The following is a 19,797-nucleotide window of genomic DNA, read 5'->3' on the forward strand; positions in this document are numbered from 1 at the left end:
AAGCGCTAGGCTTTCTACTACCTGAGGCCACCCTGGTCCTGTGCCATGGCTCTAGATCACTGCTTCTGCAGGGCCGCTGCTCTGCGGCTGCAACTTCTAAACAGAAACTGTGTTGAGCTCTGAACAGCAGGCTTCTCATAGTCACAACAGGGTTCCACCGTTCCTGTACGTGTAAGTCACTAATGACCAGTGTTTGCTATTTCATTTGGAAAGGCACAAATCCCCAAGCCTTCCTAACCGAATGGCTTCCCACCTAAAAGCACAACCCCAGTTGTCTGAACGGAGACCTGCAGACAGGTAGGCCCTCATGTTGGATGAGAGCCTCCAGACCCCGGAGCCCTGTGCAGGAACAATCCCCCCCCCCCCATGCAGAATGCATAGCCCCCCACTACACACAGCTCGCCATTCCATGCAGAACGCAGTCCCCCAGTACGCACAACCCTTCATTCCATGCAGAACGCAGTCCCCCAGTACGCACAGCCCCCCCATCCATGCAGAATGCAGTCTCCCAGTACGCATAGCCCCCCCATCCATGCAGAATGCAGTCCCCCAGTACGCACAGCCCCCCCATCCATGCAGAATGCAGTCCCCCATTACGCACAGCCCCCCATTCCATGCAGAACGCAGCCCCCCAGTACGCACAGCCCCCCATTCCATGCAGAACGCACAGCCCCCCCATTCCATGCAGAACGCACAGCCCCCCCATTCCATGCAGAACGCACAGCCCCCCCATTCCATGCAGAACGCGCAGCCCCCCATTCCATGCAGAACGTGCAGCCCCCCCGCCCAGGACCATCCGGTTACATTTCTGCTAGATCGATGGAGCCCCCGCAACTCCACGTTCCGGCTGTGTCCACGGGCACGCCCCGGCCTCCCTGGCTGTAAGGGTTCACCGCGCCGGTGTTTTTCCGCACGCACGTTCGAGGGAGGTGATTTGCGGACTGGGTGAACGAGCGAACGCGCCGCCGTTTCCCCGGTTCGCGTCCCCCACCCCGCCCCCGCCCGGGATTCCCTTTCCGTGGGTGACGACAGTGAGGGTTCCCAGGCCGCTTCCGCTCCGGTGTCGCGCTCCCCGCCCCGCGCCCCCCGCGCCGGCGCACGGCCTCCGGCACGGCCCCGCCCGCGCCCCCGCCCCGCGCCTCCGGCACGGCCCCGCAGCCCCGGCACGGCCCCGCGCCCCCCCCACGGCCCCCCCCCCCCGCCCGCGCCCTCCGCAGGGCCCCGGCTCCCCGCGCCCGGCCCCTCCTCAGGGGGACCCGGAGCGGGGCGCCCAGGGCCGACCCCGTGACGTGCACTTGACGACACCCCAAGGGTGGCCGTCGCGGGGAGCCCCGGCCCGCATCGTCTTCCCTACGCGCCCTGAACGGCCACGCCTCCCCGCTCCTCACTCCGCTGGGGGGCCCGGTCGGGACCCGGGGATCCCGGCGCCGCCCTGGCCTCGGGGAGGGCGAGGGGCCACGGCGCAGAGCCCAGCGGGGAACCCCGCCGGCCGCCAGCCCCGCGGCCCGGGACTCGGGGGTGAGGGGAGCCGCGGGGCGGGGCGGGGCGGGGCGGGCGGCAACAAAGGGCCGCGCGGCGGGAGCCGCGTCCCGCGCAGCCCCCTCCCCAGAGACCCCGCCCACCGCGGCCCCCCCAGGCCCGCCCCCACGGCAGCGGTGACCACGCCCACCGCCGGGGCTCCCACCGGCCCCGCCTCCCCCCCCGCGGTGGCCACGCCCCCCCGCGTCGGCCGCCCGCGGAGCCGGGGGGAGGGGGCCGGGGAGCCGGGGGAGAGGGGGAGGGAAGGGGAGCTGGGGATGGAGAGGGAGGCGAGGCCGGAGCGGGAGGGCGACGCGGGGAGGGGGCGGGGGAGGGCGACGGCGGCGGGGGAGGCCGGGGGAGGGTGGCGGGGGAGGGCGGCGCCTGCGCGCTCCCCGCGCCCCGCCCCCGGCGCCCCGCGGCGCTCCTGACTCTCCTCCCGCGGCTGCGGCGGCTGCGGGTCCTCTCGGTCCTCGCGGCGGCGGGCGCTGGCCTGTGGAGCGGCGGCGGCGGCGGCGGCGCGGCGGCACCGGTGGGCGGCCGAGCGGGAGGCCCGCGCCGCGTCCCGCGCCTCCCCCCAGCCCCGGCCCCGGCCGGCGCGTCGGCACGACCGGCGATGGAGTAACCGCGGCCGCCGGAGCGGAGCGGAGCGAAGCCGACCCTCGCCGCGCCTGCCGCGCCGCGCCGCGCCTCGCCGGCCGCCCCGAGGAGACCGCGCCCGGCGCTCGGAGGAGGTAGCGCCCGCTCGGCGTCCGCCGGGCCCGCCGGCGCCATGAGGTGAGGGGCGCGCGGGGCCGGCCATTGTGCCGCGGGCCCGGCCCTCCGCGGGACCCCCGGCCGGCGCCGGCCCAGCCCGCCTTTGTCCGCCCCTCCGCGGTCCCGGCGGCCGGGTCCGGGTCTCCTCGCGCGCCAGCCCCCCCCGACACGCTGCGGACTCGAACCCGCGTGCGGCGCCGTCCGCGGCCTCGCGCGGCGGCCATGCACCGGGGCGCGGGCGGGGAGGGGTGCGGGCCGCCGCCGGGCAGGTACTTCCCGCGTCGGCGTCGTCCTTCCGAAGGGGGAAAGTTTGGCCGGGCCGCGGTCTCCGCGGCAACCGGCGGGCGGGCGGGGTCCCGGGGCGGGGGGCGGGGGGCGGGCCGGGCCCGGCCAGGTGCGCTCCCGGCGGGGCGGTGTGGGGGGCCGGGGCGGGGGGCGGCGCGGCGGCCCTGCCCTCCGCCGCCGCGGGCCGCGTTGCGGTGCCGCAGCCGCCGCCTCTCGCGTCCCCGCTGGGTCCGTGGCGCCGAGCGAGGCGCCCGGGCTTCTGCCCGGGAGAGGCGCGGCGGCCCCCCGTGCGGGGCCCCTTCGCCGATGCGGGACACACGGCGTGACACCCTCCTTTCCCAGGCCCCCAGTGGCGTTGGGGAACCCGCCGCGTTGCGGCGTGTCATTCGCCGGAGGCCTCCCCCCTTCCCCCTGCCCCCCTTCCCCGGGCCGTTCGCGTCCTAACCCCCTCCTTTGGATTGGATTGGTGCAGGACTTCGTGAGAATTGGGACTTGGGAGAAGGCTGATCTTTCTGCGTTATCATCGCTGAAGGCCTGCCTTTGAGGTTAAACAATCGGGGTAGAGTAAATGACTCCCAGTTCTCTCTCCGGGAAGGGATAGTCTTACAGTTCTTTTGGATTTGAAGCTTGAGTCTCCTTTGTGTTAAAGATTCATGGCCAGACGTTTCCAAGACCATAAAGCAATACAATGAGATTTGAATGAGATAATCCACAAATTCCTTTGCTTTGGCCAGAAAATGTCTCGTCATTGGAATTCTTGCCCAATTTAAGTAGTTTCCATCTTAAACTTTAGTTTTAGTTCGTGGATTTTTAAAAATCAAAATCACATCACATTCTCCCCCCCCCTTTTTGTTTTGCTTTATAGTCGTGTTGTTTTCATGCAAGCTTTCTCTGAATTTGAGTGGTATTTGATCTGATTCCCCATTGCAACCTTTATTTATGATGACTTCAAACATTTGTTTAATGCTGTCTAAGCGACCCTCTCTTTGGTGATTTCACACAGGTTAGTGGATCTGTTTAAGAAGTAATCATGTCGTGCAAACCAGAAACCATCATTCTTGTAAAATGCTGCTTGGAAAACTTGTATGTTTGTACTTTTTATTTTTACTTTTAAAATCAAGATACTGGTATTTTTGAAAATTCATATAATCCTACATACTGTTGATTTTTGTTTGAGAGATCGAATGCTACAAGGACTTGCAGACCAGAAGTTCATGTTTTTTCAAACGTTAACCAGATTTGGGATAGAAAATGTGAAAGAGGAGTATTTTAAAATATAAACAGTCCTAGAGTTATTCAATTCCAACATTGTGAAAGGGGAAAGATTAAAATTAGAAGTCCCTTTTCTAGTCAAATGTAACTTCTGTTTTCTTGCTTTATCCCTAAAGTGTAGAAACCAAGGAGTCCCACTGCTGTTTTTCCAGTAGCATGAATATGGAACAGGGGCCTCAGGCCTGAAAAGTTCTCTTAAGGAGTCGAGGGTAATTCTTTGTAGACTAATTTTAAATAATTTAAGAACAGAAAAAGAGAATCAGCTTTTCACTTTGAAAAACATTGAGTTATTGGAAGGCTTTTTGTTCAGCTTGGGTGTGTACATTTTGCTGAGAACCTGCAAAGGTAGGATGGGCCCATGAGGTAGGTAAAAGCTTCTCAGGTGGGTAGCAGTCTTTGGGATATTTTGGTTCTTAAGCAAAGGACTCTTATCTAGTATTCATTAGTTTCCATGATGCTTTTAAATAATGTAAGATACAAATAGTGGTTTTTTTAAGTCCAGTCTCAGTTATATGAAGGATAGTTTTGGTCTTTCAGAGGCCATCCAGAAGCCAGTTACAGCTCTAAAAATAGGAAATGATAAATATGTTATGGTGTAAATATTATTTAAATCTCTCAGATTGCTTTAATTTCAGGAATAGCTTGCTGACTGAGATACAGAAGGGAACTTTGTGTTTCTGAGTCAGTCATAAGGAAGGCATTCTACACATGTAAAACACTTTATAGATTTGTTAATTTTGTTTAAAGATAAGTATTAAAAATGAAAAAGGTCTGTTGCTTACACAGAATGGTGGAAAGGTTGAGACCAAAAGCATGCTTATTTTCAGTATCCTATTAAAGTTTTTGGCTTTCTATTTTTTTATGCAGTGTTTGAAAAGTAAAAGTTGTTCTGGGGCTTGAACTCAGGACCTGGGTGCAGACCGTGGGCTCTTTTGCTCAAAGCTAATGCTCTACCACTTTGAGCCACAGGGCCAATTCCAGTTTTTGAGTGGTTAATTGGCCATAAGAGTCTCATGGACTTTCCTGCCCTGCCCCTCCCTGGCTGGCTTTGAACCAAGCAAGATCTCAGATCTCAACCTCTTGAGTAGCTAGGGTTACAGGCATGAGCTATTGGTGCCTGGCAAAAGGAATTTTTTTGAAGGGTTTGTGTAGGAAAGATTGTGTATGCCTTTTAGATCACCATCTTTTAACATTAGTTTGTTACTTGTAAGATTTTTAACTTTCACAAGAAGGGGAGCTTGTCTTATCTAAATAAATTAATTGCCCATAGGCTAGTGGCTAAGAAAGCTCAAGAGAGTTTGGGGTTGCTGTTCTTGTGTCTTTAGTAACAGACTAAGGTATCCACTAGCTATTCTTTCTATTGTTAACAGACATGAGGGGATTTTGAGAATTTCCTTACTAGCTGGCTTACCTTTAACTAAGCACATAATTATATTGATATGTTTTTAAAAATTCAGTAAAGATAGAGGCAATTCTTTACTGGGCCGTGAAGATTAAATGGCGATAGAAGGTATGTGGAGTGCTTGTAAGCATTATATACGGTTAGGCTACTTATCTTGTGCATTACCTACTTGTATTTTAGACTAGTTGAGTAAAGTTTTTGAGCAGTTTGTTTTACCTCTGGTTTGTAACTTCAGATGTCACCTTGAGTACATTTTGCGATAGATGCATTTCTGGGTTTGATGGGAAAGAACACTGGGATTCATTACTAATAATTTGGTTGGCAAGTGGCTCCCACAGGCTGGCACTGGACATTGGTTCCTGGAATGTCCATTGTTTAACCATCTGTGACTATTTCAGCTTTATTTTATAGGTGAGGAAACTGCTAAGTTTCTTCTTGTGTTTAGAATCTTTGAAGTGTAGTACTTGTATTTTGTTACCTTCATTTATGTAATGATAAGTTTATGTTTTAGGGTGGTATAATCAAGGATTGGGAAATCCAGGTTGTTTGTGCTGACTTTTGTTAACTGAGCAGATTGGCAAAAATGGAGATAATGCTCTTATTTACCATGGCACTAAGTAAGATATTCTTGAAATGATGCAAATAGTTGTCTCTGTTCCCATGGGTCTTCATTTATACTTGTAGCTGTTGGATGTGTGATTCTCCCACAAAGATTTATTTTAGGTTCAGGAGCCATATCTTTAGTTTTCTGAATATCAGTATCATAGGTATTTATTAAGTGAATAAATCTTGAATAGGAGTGTGGATAAGTAGAGAAAAATTTACCAAACTTGATAGAGTATTCATACTTCTCATTATCTTGTTAGCTTAGTTGGAGTAAGTAAAATAACTCATAGGGATCATAGAAATGGTAGAATAAATTACATACTGAATTGATGATTTAGATAATTTATCCTTCACATAGGTTGGAATAGAGGTGATTTTGTAACTTGTAAAGTACTTAGTCTTTATCATGAATATAAGGACGATTGGGAAAATGAGGGTAGTTTTTATGCAGTTGGTAGGGAAAGGATACTCAGAGCTTTCTGGACCAACTTCATTTGTTATCCCCCAAGCCCCTTTAAAACGGATGGGTGGAACTGAGTGGAAGTAGAAGCTTAAGTAAGAATCTGAGCTAAGTTTGCACCTCAGTGGGTACTGCTCCGAGTAAGGCTTGTACGCTTTCCTGGGTGAGAAACAGGTGGGTTCTTTGACACTTGAGAAGTCGTTTTTGACTTGTCTATCTCCTCTCCCCCAACCTCATTCCTGTATGTTCTCGTACACTCTGTGTATTTTTTAATACTACTCCTACATCATTACCCCCCTCCCCCCTGCAGTACTGGGGTTTGAACTCATTTGCTAGCCTGGTGATTTATCACTTGCCTCCAGTCCTGCTTTTTACTGATTATTTTGAAGATGGTCTGGTGACCTTTTCTGCCATGCTTGCCTTGAACTATATGACTTTTTAGATCCTAGCCTCCTGAGTAACTAGAATTACAGGCATGAGCTACTGGCATCTGGCTGCTATTGAATTTTTCTATGATTTTTATAATTATCTGGATTTGTTTGACCTGTATTATAAACTTCTTGAGGACAGTGTGGGGTGTGTGTGTGTGTGTGTGTGTGTGTGTGTGTGTGTGTGTGTGTGGCTGGGGGTTGAACCCAGGACCTTCTGGCAAACACTCCACTACTGAGTCATATCACTAGTTTTAAGGGTCTGAACTTATGTATTTATGATACCAGCACAGTGCCATAATACTTGGCAAATATTGGATATCCATAACAATAACAATGACCATTTTTGGAGTAGTCATAACTTTTACAAGCTTGGACACTACTAGGCCCAGTAGGATGCAGTTTGGGGCAGATAATTTGCTAATAAAATTATTTAAACAAAAATCAACATCTTGATTACAGGAATGGATTTGGAAGTTGCTTTTTTCTTTGTGTGTGTGTGTGTGCGTGCGTGCGTGCGCGCACGCGGTGGCTTGAACTCATGGTTTATGTGCTGTCTTTTAGCTTTTTGTTCAAGACTGGTACGCTCCCATTTGTGCCACAGCTCTATTTCTAGCTTTTTGGTAGTGGGAGATAAGTGTTTCAGGGACTTTTCTGCTTGTGCTGACTTTGAAATCTAGGATTGCAGGCATGAGCCACCAGCACCTGGCTGGAATTTGTTTCTTACTCCTCAACAAAGCACAGCCTTAGCCTCAGATTCATCTAATTTCAAAAGCCTTTGGAAGATACCTTGACTTTATTGTTAAGTACTGACTAATGGAATCATCATTCTGTTGTTTAGTCAACTTGATGAAATACCTCAAATATATTTTAGCAACAAGCTAGTGAATCTCTCTTGATTTAGCTTGTTTCTGTTCTAGTATTGTCTGACTTGTTTCCAGTGCTTGAGATTCCAATAATTTGATAGTTCATGATATTCATGGAGATAAATATTAGTTTGCTCAAGGTTGCACAATAACAAAGTATTGTAAACTTAAACAACAGGTATTTTATTTTCTCTGTACAGCTGGAGTGGAAGTTCATTGTCAGGCCTGTAGCCAGTGAGTGTGGCCGTGGTCTTGAGAGATGCTTCCTTGTTTAGAGAAGGCTCCCTTCTCTTGTCTTCATTTGGTGGGATGGGTGGGGCTGGAGGATCTCTCTATCTCCTCCCTCTCCCTCCTTCCTCCTCTCTCCCTCCCTCACCCCTCTTTTCTCTCCCCTCTTTCCCCTCTCTCCCCTCTCCCTCCCCTCTTCCTTCTCTCCCCTCTCCCTCCCCTTCCTCTCCTGAAAACTGAATCTAGGACCTTGTGCATGTTTTCAACCACTTTAGCCATATAGCTATATACCCAGCCCTCTCCTTGAAAGGTCACCAACCCTGTTAGATTTGGTTAGGGGCCAAATCTATATAATCTCATTTAACCATGATTTCTCCCTGAAAGCCTTGCCTCTAAATACACCCACGTTGTAGTAGACCATCAGCATGTAAATCAGGAGGACACCACTCATCAGTGCATAGCAGAGGACATCTGTGTGTGTTTGGTTGGTGCATACAAACAACTTTGGTGAAAGAAGGTAATTTACATTGCCCAGGTGAGTCATAGTAGGCTTTGTTTCATGTAACTATAGAGAAATTGTTAAGAAATTTATAGGGGAGGGGAAAGTATATACAGTCACTTAAAATTTTATAGGATTTCCTTACATTGGGAAACTTCAGTTTTGCAGTGATTCTAGTAAATTTAACACAGAGCTTTTGCAAAGGGTCCTTTTGGTGTGAAGCAGTGTTAATGTGTCTTTAAGTAAGAAGTAAATAGTGGGGCTGGGGATATAGCCTAGTGGCAAGAGTGCCTGCCTCGGATACACGAGGCCCTAGGTTCGATTCCCCAGCACCACATATACAGAAAACGGCCAGAAGTGGCGCTGTGGCTCAAGTGGCAGAGTGCTAGCCTTGAGCGGGAAGAAGCCAGGGACAGTGCTCAGGCCCTGAGTCCAAGGCCCAGGACTGGCCAAAAAAAAAAAAAAAAAAAAGAAGTAAATAGTATGGTGTCAAAGTTTCATGGTGTAGGCTTTGATTCTGGGTTCAAATTCTAGTTTTGAACTCATTTCTCTCATTTTTGAGTAGTTGACAAACTTTTTTCTCCAAATTTGAATTTCTTTTGTAAAAAAGTTAATTTCTGCCTTACAGAGTTGTTGGGAAAATTAAAATGTGGCATAACACTTTGACACACAAAGCAGGCTTTGTAAGAATAATTTCTATCCTTTTTATGAAAGTCTTAACATCTCATGTTAAGAATGTGAAAACAAAAACACGTAAAATGTTGCAGATGCTTTAGAAAACATTTTGGCAGGTCCTCAAAAATTTAAATTTAGAGTTATATGACCCATCGGTTTTACTAATGGAAAGAAATACAAGAAAAATAAAAGCATATGTCCACCTAAAAGCTTGTGCACAAATGTTCATACTACCACCATTTGTAAAGCAACCCAGATGTCCAGATAACCAAAATTCATGGTATATCTATATAATGGTACAATATTTGGTCATCAAAAGGAAGAAGTACTAATACATTCCACAGAAGGAAGCCAGACACAAAAGGTCACGTACTAGATGATTCTGTTTATAGAACATGTCCGGAATAGGCAGGTTTGTACAGACAAGTGGTGTAGTGGTTGCCAGGATTTGGGAAGAATGGGAAGTGTTTTTTATTTCTGTATGGGCTTCTTTTGGGGGGTGATGAAAATGTTCTGGAGATAGTGGTGGTGGTTAAACTTATCATTGTTACAGTTTATTCACTAGGATAGACAATACCAGAAGGGAATCTAATTTTCTTTTTACACTTGCTAATAACTGTCATTTTTATTACTTTAAATGAACACTAACATTTTCATGCTTTCTAAAGGAAAGATCTTGGGGCTGGGAATATGGCCTAGTGGCAAGAGCACTTGCCTCGTATACATGAAGCCCTGGGCTCAATTCCCCAGCACCACATATATAGAAAACGGCCAGAAGTGGCGCTGTGGCTCAAGTGGCAGAGTGCTAGCCTTGAGCAAAAAGAAGCCAGGGACAGTGCTCAGGCCCTGAGTTCAAGGCCCAGGACTGGCAAAAAAATAAAAAATAAATAAAGGAAAGATCTTGAAGACATGATTAGTGGACTTTCCCAGGAACCAGACAGGAATGCTGAGATGCCTTGATAGTGGTGCTGTTGAGAGGCTGGGCACATTTTGAAGCTTAGCTTCATTCTAAGCTTAGCAGCTATCTCTCTGGTGGCTTTGTTTTGAATAGGGATAATGAAGGGCACCGGCAGAATCTGATGAAGCAGACCTATCAGGACACTTCAGAAACTTGCCCAGGGTAGTATTCGGGTTTGAACTCAGGGCCTTGAGATTGCTAGGCACTCTGCCATTTGAGCCATGTTTCTATGCCCCACTTCCCACCTTTTGTCAGTCGTGGCTTGAACTCTGGGCCTGGGCGCTGTCCCAGAGCTCTTCAACTCAAGGGTAGCACTCTACCACTGAGCCACAGTGCCACTTCCGATTTTCTGGTGGATAATTGGACTTTCCCGCCCTGGCTTGTTTTCCACTCTTTTGAGAAGCTCTTTTGTCTTGAGTGGTGATTTTTCTTGAGTGTTTATTCTCAGCTATCAGTGATTTTTGTCTTTTGAGAATGAGGTAGTCATGATATTTTAAATGAAATGGGTATCTTTGATTGGTAAAGACTTGGGAGAATATCTGGTCTAGGTAGTATCTGATGATAGAAATTTAAATGACTGCTCTTCACTCTGTTTCCTGCCCTTTTTCTTATCTATGTCATATTTATCTGCTTGGGAGTGGAGAAGAAAAATAAAATGGGAGAGCTTTAGGTTAAATCTCAAGGGTATGAACCCAAGTTGCTTGTTTTCCAGTTTGGTGAAGGGATTTTTCTGCTTGCTTTGCTGATGCTTTGCCACTTAAGCCATGCTTCTAGCCTGGCTTTTTGCTATTTTTGGAGATGGAATGTCCGAGGCTGGCTTTAGAAGATCCTCTGTTCTCAGCTTCCTGAGTAGGTAGGATTACAAGCATGAGCCCACTCACTCTGGCCGTTTTCTGTATATGTGGTGCTGGGGAATCGAACCTAGGGCCTCGTGTATCCGAGGCAGGCACTCTTGCCACTAGGCTATATCCCCAGCCCCCTCTCTTGGTAATTTTTATCGTTTAATGACTTCTGAAGCTTGTATTATTATTATTCTTATTTTTACTTATGAACAGAAATGCACTTTATTTAGCAAGATACTAACTACACATGAAGAGAAATAGTTATGAGTTACATCTGAGGAATAGAACTTGTTACTGACAGGGCAAGTAACTGAGATATTTGGTTACAAGCTTTTTTAGGGCTACTTTTTATTTATTTATTTATTTATTTATTTATTTATTTATTTATGCCAAGGTCTCACTATGTAGCCTACACAGCATATGGTAGTCTGGAGCTGCTATGTAACCCAGACTGGCCTTGGGCTAGTGATTCTCTTCTGCCTAAGTGCTAGGGTTATAACTGTACACTGTCATTGAAACTTGTGTTATTTAAAGCTGTTATTTTTTATTTCTTCATTTCGCATTTTTATTTGTTTATTTTTTTTGCTGGTACTGGGGTTTGAACTCAAAGTCACAGGGCTGTCCCTTAGCTTTGTGCTCAAGGCTCTTTGTGCTCTACCATGTGAGCCATACCTCCACTTTTGGTATTTTGGTGGTTAATTGGAGGTAAGAATCTCAGACTTTCCTGCCCTGGCTTTGATCCTCAGTCCTCAGATCTCACTACTTGAGGCACAATCCACTTTTGGCATTTTGGTAGTTAATTGAAGATAAGAGTCTCATAAGACTGCTTCCCAGGCTGGCTTTGATCCTCAATCCTTAGATCTTAACCTCCTGAGTAGCTAGGATTATAGACAAGCCACCAGTGCCTAGCTTGTTGTTGCCTTAAGGTGGAAACATCATTTATGATATCTGTAAAGGACAGTTTGCACTTTTACTCTGTAGATGATTTGCCCTGTGTGATTTACAAGCAAAATGCCTGCCAATCATTGAGAAGTTGACTGGGCAGATGAAGAGCAGCCTACTGGAAGCTAATCCTATCTGAAGATGTTTGAAGGGATTCATTTTATAAACAGTACTTGTGGATATTTTTGTGTTTGGGTTACTTTTACTTCCCTGGTAACTTCTGAGAGCCTGATAGTGAATTTTTATATCAAGACCCTTGCAATTAATAATTGCCTTATTTTGAGATTTACCATAATAAGGTTAGAGCATTTGTAGGTTTGGAAATTGGTTCACATCGTTGTGGATCTAGTAAGTCTGAAATTTGTACAGCAGACCAGTAGGGTGGAAACAATACATTTTAACATATGCATATTCTGGATTCTCTCATTCTTTCAGTCTGTTAGTCCCAACAGTCTAGTATCTGTAAGAGGTAATATCAGATTCCTCTGAAATTCAGCTTTGATTAGCTCAACCTCATGTCTACAACACTTCCAGTCTTCTTTGCTCTTGTAATTAAGATGTGCTGTCATTGAGCACTTAGTAGGGAATGAAGCATCCATCAGTTCTCAAGTATTATAAAGAACAGTCCTGTTCCATCAGTGAGAGAATTTCAGGGCTGAGAGTATGGAGCCACACATCTAGGCTTTTCTTTTCTTTCTTTATTTGAAGGAAAAGTACTTTTTTATATGTCCATCTTTCTGTAATGTATAAAATTTTATATTTAAATATGTACTATAATCTAATAAGAAAAGTTGGAATGATAAATAAAAATTTCGTAGCTAAAAAAAAGAACAGTTCTTGTACAGTGAGGGTAGGGACTATTCATTACATTCTAAATGATGTTATTTTCACACAAGTTTTCTGTAGTATTTATGCTTTTTTTTTTAAGCAAGTTGCCAATGATTTCATAAAAATATTACATTTTTTGTTGTGTTGAGGGATTAAACTGAGGGCCTTGTGCATGCTAAGAATGCACTTTACCCCTGAGCTACTCCTCTACCTAGTTAGTCCCTAGTGTTGTTGCTTGTTATTTTTCAAATAGGGTTTCACTTTGGCCAGGGCCAGTCTGGACTGTGATTCTCCTGTCTGTGGCTCTCATTTAGCTGGGGGTTGCCTGAGTGAGTCATTGTGTCTAGATTGTTGTTTGATAAAGAGTCTTACTAATTTTTTTGTTCAGACTGTTCTTTTAACTTCACTCTTCCCACTGCCTCCTGAGTAACTGGGATTACAGGTGTGAGCCAGTGTGCCCCACCCAGCCTCTAAAATTTTAAATTGGAAGATCATAGTTGCATAGCATTTTGACATACAGTGGGATGTTTGGCAAATGTATAGCATATAGTGTAGAATGATTAAAGCCAGTTAAAATACCCACCACCTTATTTAATTTTCTTGTGAAGATTCATTTGATATTTTTTATTTGAAATATACATGAATAACTACAGTAACCTTTTTTTGTGCAGTAGATCTCAAGCCAGTGTTATTGTGTCCTGTTTTAGAAAGTGTTATTTTGTTCTGCTTTAAGGAAATACCCTCTAGAATGTCATATCTTTTTACTTTACAATCCAGGAGTTGGGCAGGTAGTTCAGCTTAGTATATCAGCATTGACATCAAAGTTATTCTGCCATTTACTGGCTGAGACATTAATTATATCAAGCCTTGATTTCTTCTTTGCAAAATGAGACAAATAATTGCCTTATTTTGAGATTTACCGTAATAAGGTTGGAGGATTTGGAATTGAGTCACAGTTGTGGGGATAGTAGGTTTTGAGATTTGTACAGCCTATCAATAGTGTGGAAACTCAAAAACGTTGATGGTGAATTGTGAGTCAAGAATGGTAGGGCAGATCAGTATTTGGAGATTGAGATAGAATTTCTGTGTACAGTCTTGATTCAGAATTCCTTTGTTCCTGGCAGTCCTTGACATTCTTTGACTTGTAGGTACATTACCCCAACCTTCTGCCTCTGTGGGCACATGACTTTCCAATCTGCTTCTGATATTTAGGCCAGTCTGGCCTGGAACTTGTGATCCTTTTTTTCTCAGCCTCCCTAGTGCTGAGGTTACAGGCATGCATATTGAGTTTGGTGATATATTTCCTTTTAAAAGAACCCTGGCTATATTGGATTAAGGACCCAGCACCCTGTTCTTTCTGCATTAACCTTTTCCCTTCTTCCCTTCCTTCCTTCCTTCCTTCCCTTTTTTTTTTTTTTGTTGGTTGTGGAGCTTGAACTGATCAGGGCTTGGGTGCTGTCTGTCCTTGAGCTGTTTTGCCTAAGACTAACGCTAAACACCGTAAACTTTGCTCTCTGTGCCGGGCTAGATTTACCTCCCCTGGTGTGGGGATGCTAAGCTTACTCCCTTATCAGTGCTCCCCTTTTCACCCTCTCCCCTGGGCACCCAACCAGCGGGCAGCCAAGGTGGAGCAAAGGGACACGGGCTAGCCTAAGGTGCACGTGGCCAAACGAGATCCCCTTTTCCTCCCTCCTTACCCACCAAGGAAGCCAGGCGCCGACGGATCTCGGAGACGCTTTGGAGAGCAATCCAATTTAATCGGGAGGGGCTCATAGTAATGTAGTAGTGATGACGAGGATTGAGCAGGAGCTGGCGATAGGCTGGTGAGCTTGTCCATCCAAGAGCAGCTCCCTAGGACCTCCCTCATGTGCTAACCACTTCCCATAGTACCGCCCTCTGGGCAAAGCCTGCAAAAGGAGAGCGCATGTGCTCGCTGGCGCAAGGTGGGGGATGGTCTCAAAGCTACCCCTTCTGGTTCTGGACCCAGAAGGAGATAGGTGTGGCTCACTTCCACACTGCCCCAGGGCTGGGAGAAGGGCGGTATCTCTGGAGCTTTCTCCTCGCCCTTCCCCCCTTAAGGCCAAGATGAATCCCCAACATCCCTGGCCTGGCTTTGAACCATGATCCTTAGATCTTGACCTCCAAAGCAGCTAGGATTGCAGACATGAGCCACCAATGCCTGGCAATAACTGTTTCTTGATCAAGTCATTCTATAGTTAGCCCCTCAATGACAATTCTTTGCCCAGGTTTCCATTCTAGGTATCTGTCACTTTGATTTTACTCATCTTGCACTTTAGTTAGATGAGCTATCTCAGATATCAGCTAAGAAGGAAACTTGCTTATGCAAGTTAATACATATGTGCAAAGAATCCATAAAGCTCTGAGAGCTAATGAGTTTAGCAGAGTTGTAGGGTCTGAGAATCACACACAAAAATGTTTTGTTTCTACATAGCAGCATTTGGACCATCCAAAAAAGAAACTAAGAAAAGCAGTCCCATTTACAGTAGCACTTACAGGAATAAAATACCTAGAAATCAGTTGAACTTTCTTGGCTCAAAGGTAAAATACTTGCACATTGATTACTTTTTTTTTTAATGTAATAAAGTTTAATTTTTCCAAATGTACAGCTGGTTGGACCTGTTCATGCATCTTCACCAGCAGCAGGGGCATCTCCACCTTTAGTATTTCTAGTGTAAATCACTTGAGCTCTGTGCTTTTTTTTCCATTTGGTGGCACTGGGGGATAGAACTCAGGGCCTTGTGCTTGTCAGACAAGCGCCCTACCGCTTGAGCTACACCCCCAGTCCCACATTGATTACTTTTTAAAGAAGATCTAATTAAGTGAAAAGACCTGTGTTTATAATTTTGGAAAACAATATTGTTAAGATGACAGTACTTACTACCTAAAGGGATACAATGAAGTCCCTATGAAAATAATAATGACATTTTTAAAAATAGAAGAATCTGCTGGACGCCAGTAGCTCATGCCTGTAATTCTAGCCTCTCAGAAGACTGAGATTTGAGGATTGTGGTTTGAAGCCAGCCCTGGCAGGAAAGTCTATGAGACTTTTAGCTCCAGTTAAGCACCAAAAACACTGGAAGTGGAGCTGTGGCTCAAATGCTAGCCTTGAGCAAAAAAAAACCCCTCAGGTATAGTGCCCAGGCTCTGAGTTCAAGCCCCATGATGGATGAAAAAAATGTGTGCGTGTATGTGTGTGCACAAATAAGAGTAAAAATAGAAGAATTCGTCATAAACTTGATATGGAATTGCAAGGGGCTCTGAATTAGCACCCCCACCCCACCTTTAAAAATTGGAAGACCCTTATTTCTCAAGTTTAAAACATAGTAAAAAAGCTACAGTAGTCAAAATAGAATACAACTGGCATCTGTAGAAATAAACTTACACAGATCAAGTGCTTTTCAGTAAAAGGACAAGACTATTGAATGGGGAAAAGATAGCATAATTCAACAAATGATATTGGGAAGAAAAAGCCAAGTTTTGAAGCAGTTCAATGTTTTTCCCACATCTAAATTGGGGTACTTAATCTTGGCATGGTGGATATCTGAGGGTAGCTATTTCATGTTGTGGGGCTGTCTTCTACACACTAGGTGCCAGTTGCATATCCTCCAACCTTTTACTCTTGTGACAGCCAAATGTCCCCAGATACTGTCAAGTTTACAAGTACAAAAAAAAAAAAATCCCAGTTGAGGATTGTAGTTGTAAAATCTGTAAATCCAGAAACTACTGCATAACTCATTAATTTTATAAATATATTCAATATATTTAATTTCTTTTATTTATTTATTTAGTATTTTCTTTTTTGGTACTGGGATCGAACCCAGGGCATTGCACTTGCTAGGCAAGCGCTTTGCCGCTGAGCTATATCCCAGCCCTTTAATTTCTTTTAGTAATACTGGGAATTTGAACTTGTAGCCTTAAACTTGTGTTTTGTGACTCAGGCCACACCCACAGACCCCCTTTACCATCCTCCAACCCTGCCAGATAGAGCCTGGCATTTTTTTTTTTGCCAGTCTTGGGCCTTGGACTCCGGGCCTGAGCACTGTCCCTGGCTTCTTTTTGCTCAAGGCTAGCACTCTGCCACTTGAGCCACAGCGCCACTTCTAGCCATTTTCTATATATGTGGTGCTGGGGAATCGAACCCAGGGCCTCATGTATACGAGGCAAGCACTTGCCACTAGGCCATACAGCCCCCAGAGCCTAGCACTTTTGCACTGGACTATGTTCCCCCTTACTTCTGCCTCTAGCTGGGATTTCAGGTATGTATCACAATGCCTAGCCCATATTTAAATGTTTAATGTTTAAATGAAAAGTACTCAGCATGGTGGTTCATGCTTGTAATCCCACCTCTTGGGATACTGAGGCAGGAGAGTTGAGAATTCCAGTCCAGCTTAGACCACATAGTGAGACTATTTTATTTTATTTTTTTATTATTTTTTTGCTGTTGTTTCTTTTTCCCCCCTCATTTATTGTCAAAGTGATGTACAGAGAAGTTACAGTTTCATACTTTAGGCCTTGTGTACATTTCTTGTACGTACTGTTTGTTACCTCCTCCCTCATTCCCCCCTCCCCCTTTCCCTCTCCCCCCATGAGTTGTTCAGTTGGTTTACACCAAATGGTTTTGCTAGTGAGACTAAAAAACAATCCAAGTCAGTTGATATAAGCCTATTTGTAAGTTAGTAGTTACCTGAAGAAGAAAAATCAGGTTTTGAATTTTAAGTGGAATGAAAAATGAAGTACTTTTACAGATATGATTGCATCCTATTGTTAATTCAAAGCAAGTATTTAAACTTAATTCATTGTTTTTAAAGATGAATTTTTTTTATTCCTCAAATCTGCTTTTATGTTTTCTTGTGATCTAGATACCTAACAGTTGAAGTTCAACATAGCGTATACCCTGGTACAGGACATGATTTCTTGGCATAAAATGGAACATCTCTGGACCTCACTTTTGGTTATTATTTGCCCATACCAGATGCAAATCAAAAGGGCTAACCAGTTATATATAACTTGATATTCCTTACTTAGGTAATGTACATTAGATGTTTGATGAGTAGTTGTTACTGTTTGATAAACATGTAAAGATGAGGCATCTTACCTTGATCATTTCACTTATTGGCTCAGCATAAGCCATGAGATTGGTGTCTTCATCATCATTTCACAGTGGAGGGAGACTGAAGCTTACTGACTTCGCTGAAGTCATACTCTTGGTAGATGACATCTGAGATGCAAATCCAAGTCCTGTACAACTTCTAAGGCCTTGCTTTAAGTTCTTTATATGGCCTCTTACTGTTTTATCTTTCACTGCTGTTTACTTCTCAGATTCCATTTTCTGTCCTTAAGATCACATCCAGTGCTATCTGAACTCTCATGCTAGAGTTTGTGTGGGAAGTGGTAGGAAACATGGCAGATTGGACTGGATTATATAGGGCTTTGAGTGACAGGCAGTAAAAGGACAAAAGCAATGTGTCATGTAGTTCCTGTAAATTACTTCTCTTTCCTTATCCTACTTGGAGAATTTTATGAATGCCCTTGTCCCAGGAGTGCATGGCCAGTAAGTGGCAGAACTAGGACCCAAACCCTACTTTATCCCACTTCCAAACCTGTATGTACTTGACCTTCCTTTAAAATGATTTAAACTTTTCTGGTAAATTAATGATTTCTAACTTGAGGTTTTAGGAGATAGTAAAATTTATTTATTAATTCACTTAGTATTTGACCTCCCTGGGGCTTGAACTCAGGGCCTTGGCACTGCCCCTGAGCCTCTTTGTGCTCAAGGCTAGCACTCAACCACTTGAGCCACAGCCCCACTTCCAGCTCTTTTGAGTAGGTTATTGGAGATAAGAGTCTCCGGAGACTTTCCTACCTGGGGTGGCTTTGAACTGCAATCCTAGATCTCAGCCGCCTGAGTAGCTAGGATTACAGATGTGAACCACTGGTACCCAGCTAATTTTTTTTTTTTTTGCCAGTTGTTGGGCTTGAACTCAGGCCCTGGGCACTGTCCCTGTGCCTCTTTGTGCTCAAGGCTAGCACTCTACCCCTTGAGTCACAGCGCCACTTTCTTATTTTAAGCAATAGTTGAACACCTATGTGTACTAACCTTTTTCTGTAACCTAAAGATGCCAGCATTCATGTGTATTGCATTTAAAAGGTTTATGGAGGAGCTTTTGTGCTTATGTGTAGATGCATTTGTGAGCTAGTAAATTTAAAGTGCTTTTAAGTATTTTTCTCAGTGAGTAAACTATTACTAGTATTACCATTCATATGTTTAAAGTGTCATTTCATCTTTGAAACTTTTGAGAACTAGTTGCTGTTTTAAATTAATTTTCTTGGTATCGAATCTGTTTCTTAGTCTATTTCTCGGGTAGGGCTTCAAAACTTGGAAACATTCTCAGAATAAAAAGGGAAACACCAGGGGCTGGGGATATAGCCTAGTGGCAAGAGTGCCTGCCTCGGATACACGAGGCCCTAGGTTCGATTCCCCAGCACCACATATACAGAAAACGGCCAGAAGCGGCGCTGTGGCTCAAGTGGCAGAGTGCTAGCCTTGAGCGGGAAGAAGCCAGGGACAGTGCTCAGGCCCTGAGTCCAAGGCCCAGGACTGGCCAAAAAAAAAAAAAAAAGGGAAACACCAAAACAATGAGGTATTTAGAACTGTGTGTCAGGAGTAATTGCAATTTTAATTTCCAGTTCTTTAGATATAGAATTTTATAAAGTTTCATAAGATGTTAACAGTTTTATGTATGCTGGCAGTCCATAGCAATATTTCAGATTCTAAGAGTTTAAACCAGTAGGAAATTAATTATTGTAAATTACGACTTTCAGAAAATAAACGGAAAGAAATAAACTATTTTGAAACAAAAGATATGTAGGTATGTTATTACCTAGCTTTTTTTTTAAAGCTCTCTTAGAGATGATGTTTTTAAATGAAATGTCCAGAATTAGGCTTTAGCTCTCTTTTTGCTAAACAGAGGAACATTGAGAACATAAAGAGGCATGAAGAACAGAGACATACCAATATTTCACAGTTGCAAGTAGGTGAAAAGTTGGGCTGGTGACCTTAGACTTGATGTTGGTGGCTGCTGGCAAATTTGTTTTTGAATACTCCTTCAACCCTGATAGGGTTAATTGTGGCTTGGCAAATCAAGAAAAGGAATTCTGTGCTTTTTCAGACTGCAGAATCTTGTTGCTATGCAACAAACATTCTCAGTCAG

General features: G+C 45.2%; 1 protein-coding gene across 9 annotated transcripts in view; it reads left to right on the plus strand.

Annotated features, from left to right (window-relative positions):
- The first annotated feature begins 2,054 nt into the window (after window positions 1-2,054).
- The window catches only part of Enah (ENAH actin regulator), a 121,399-nt gene continuing 103,656 nt past the window's right edge, over window positions 2,055-19,797 (plus strand). For 2 of the 9 annotated variants that reach the window (XM_048357578.1, XM_048357580.1), the window contains exon 1: window positions 2,065-2,295. In XM_048357578.1, coding sequence (XP_048213535.1) covers window positions 2,291-2,295 — 5 coding nt within the window. In that variant the 5' untranslated portion in view covers window positions 2,065-2,290. Of the gene's footprint in view, window positions 2,296-19,797 lie in introns of all 9 variants that reach the window. The other 7 variants (XM_048357573.1, XM_048357574.1, XM_048357575.1 and 4 more) reach the window with 7 other exon arrangements.

This window comes from Perognathus longimembris, chromosome 11, assembly GCF_023159225.1.
Source record: "Perognathus longimembris pacificus isolate PPM17 chromosome 11, ASM2315922v1, whole genome shotgun sequence".
NCBI lineage: Eukaryota > Metazoa > Chordata > Mammalia > Rodentia > Heteromyidae > Perognathus > Perognathus longimembris.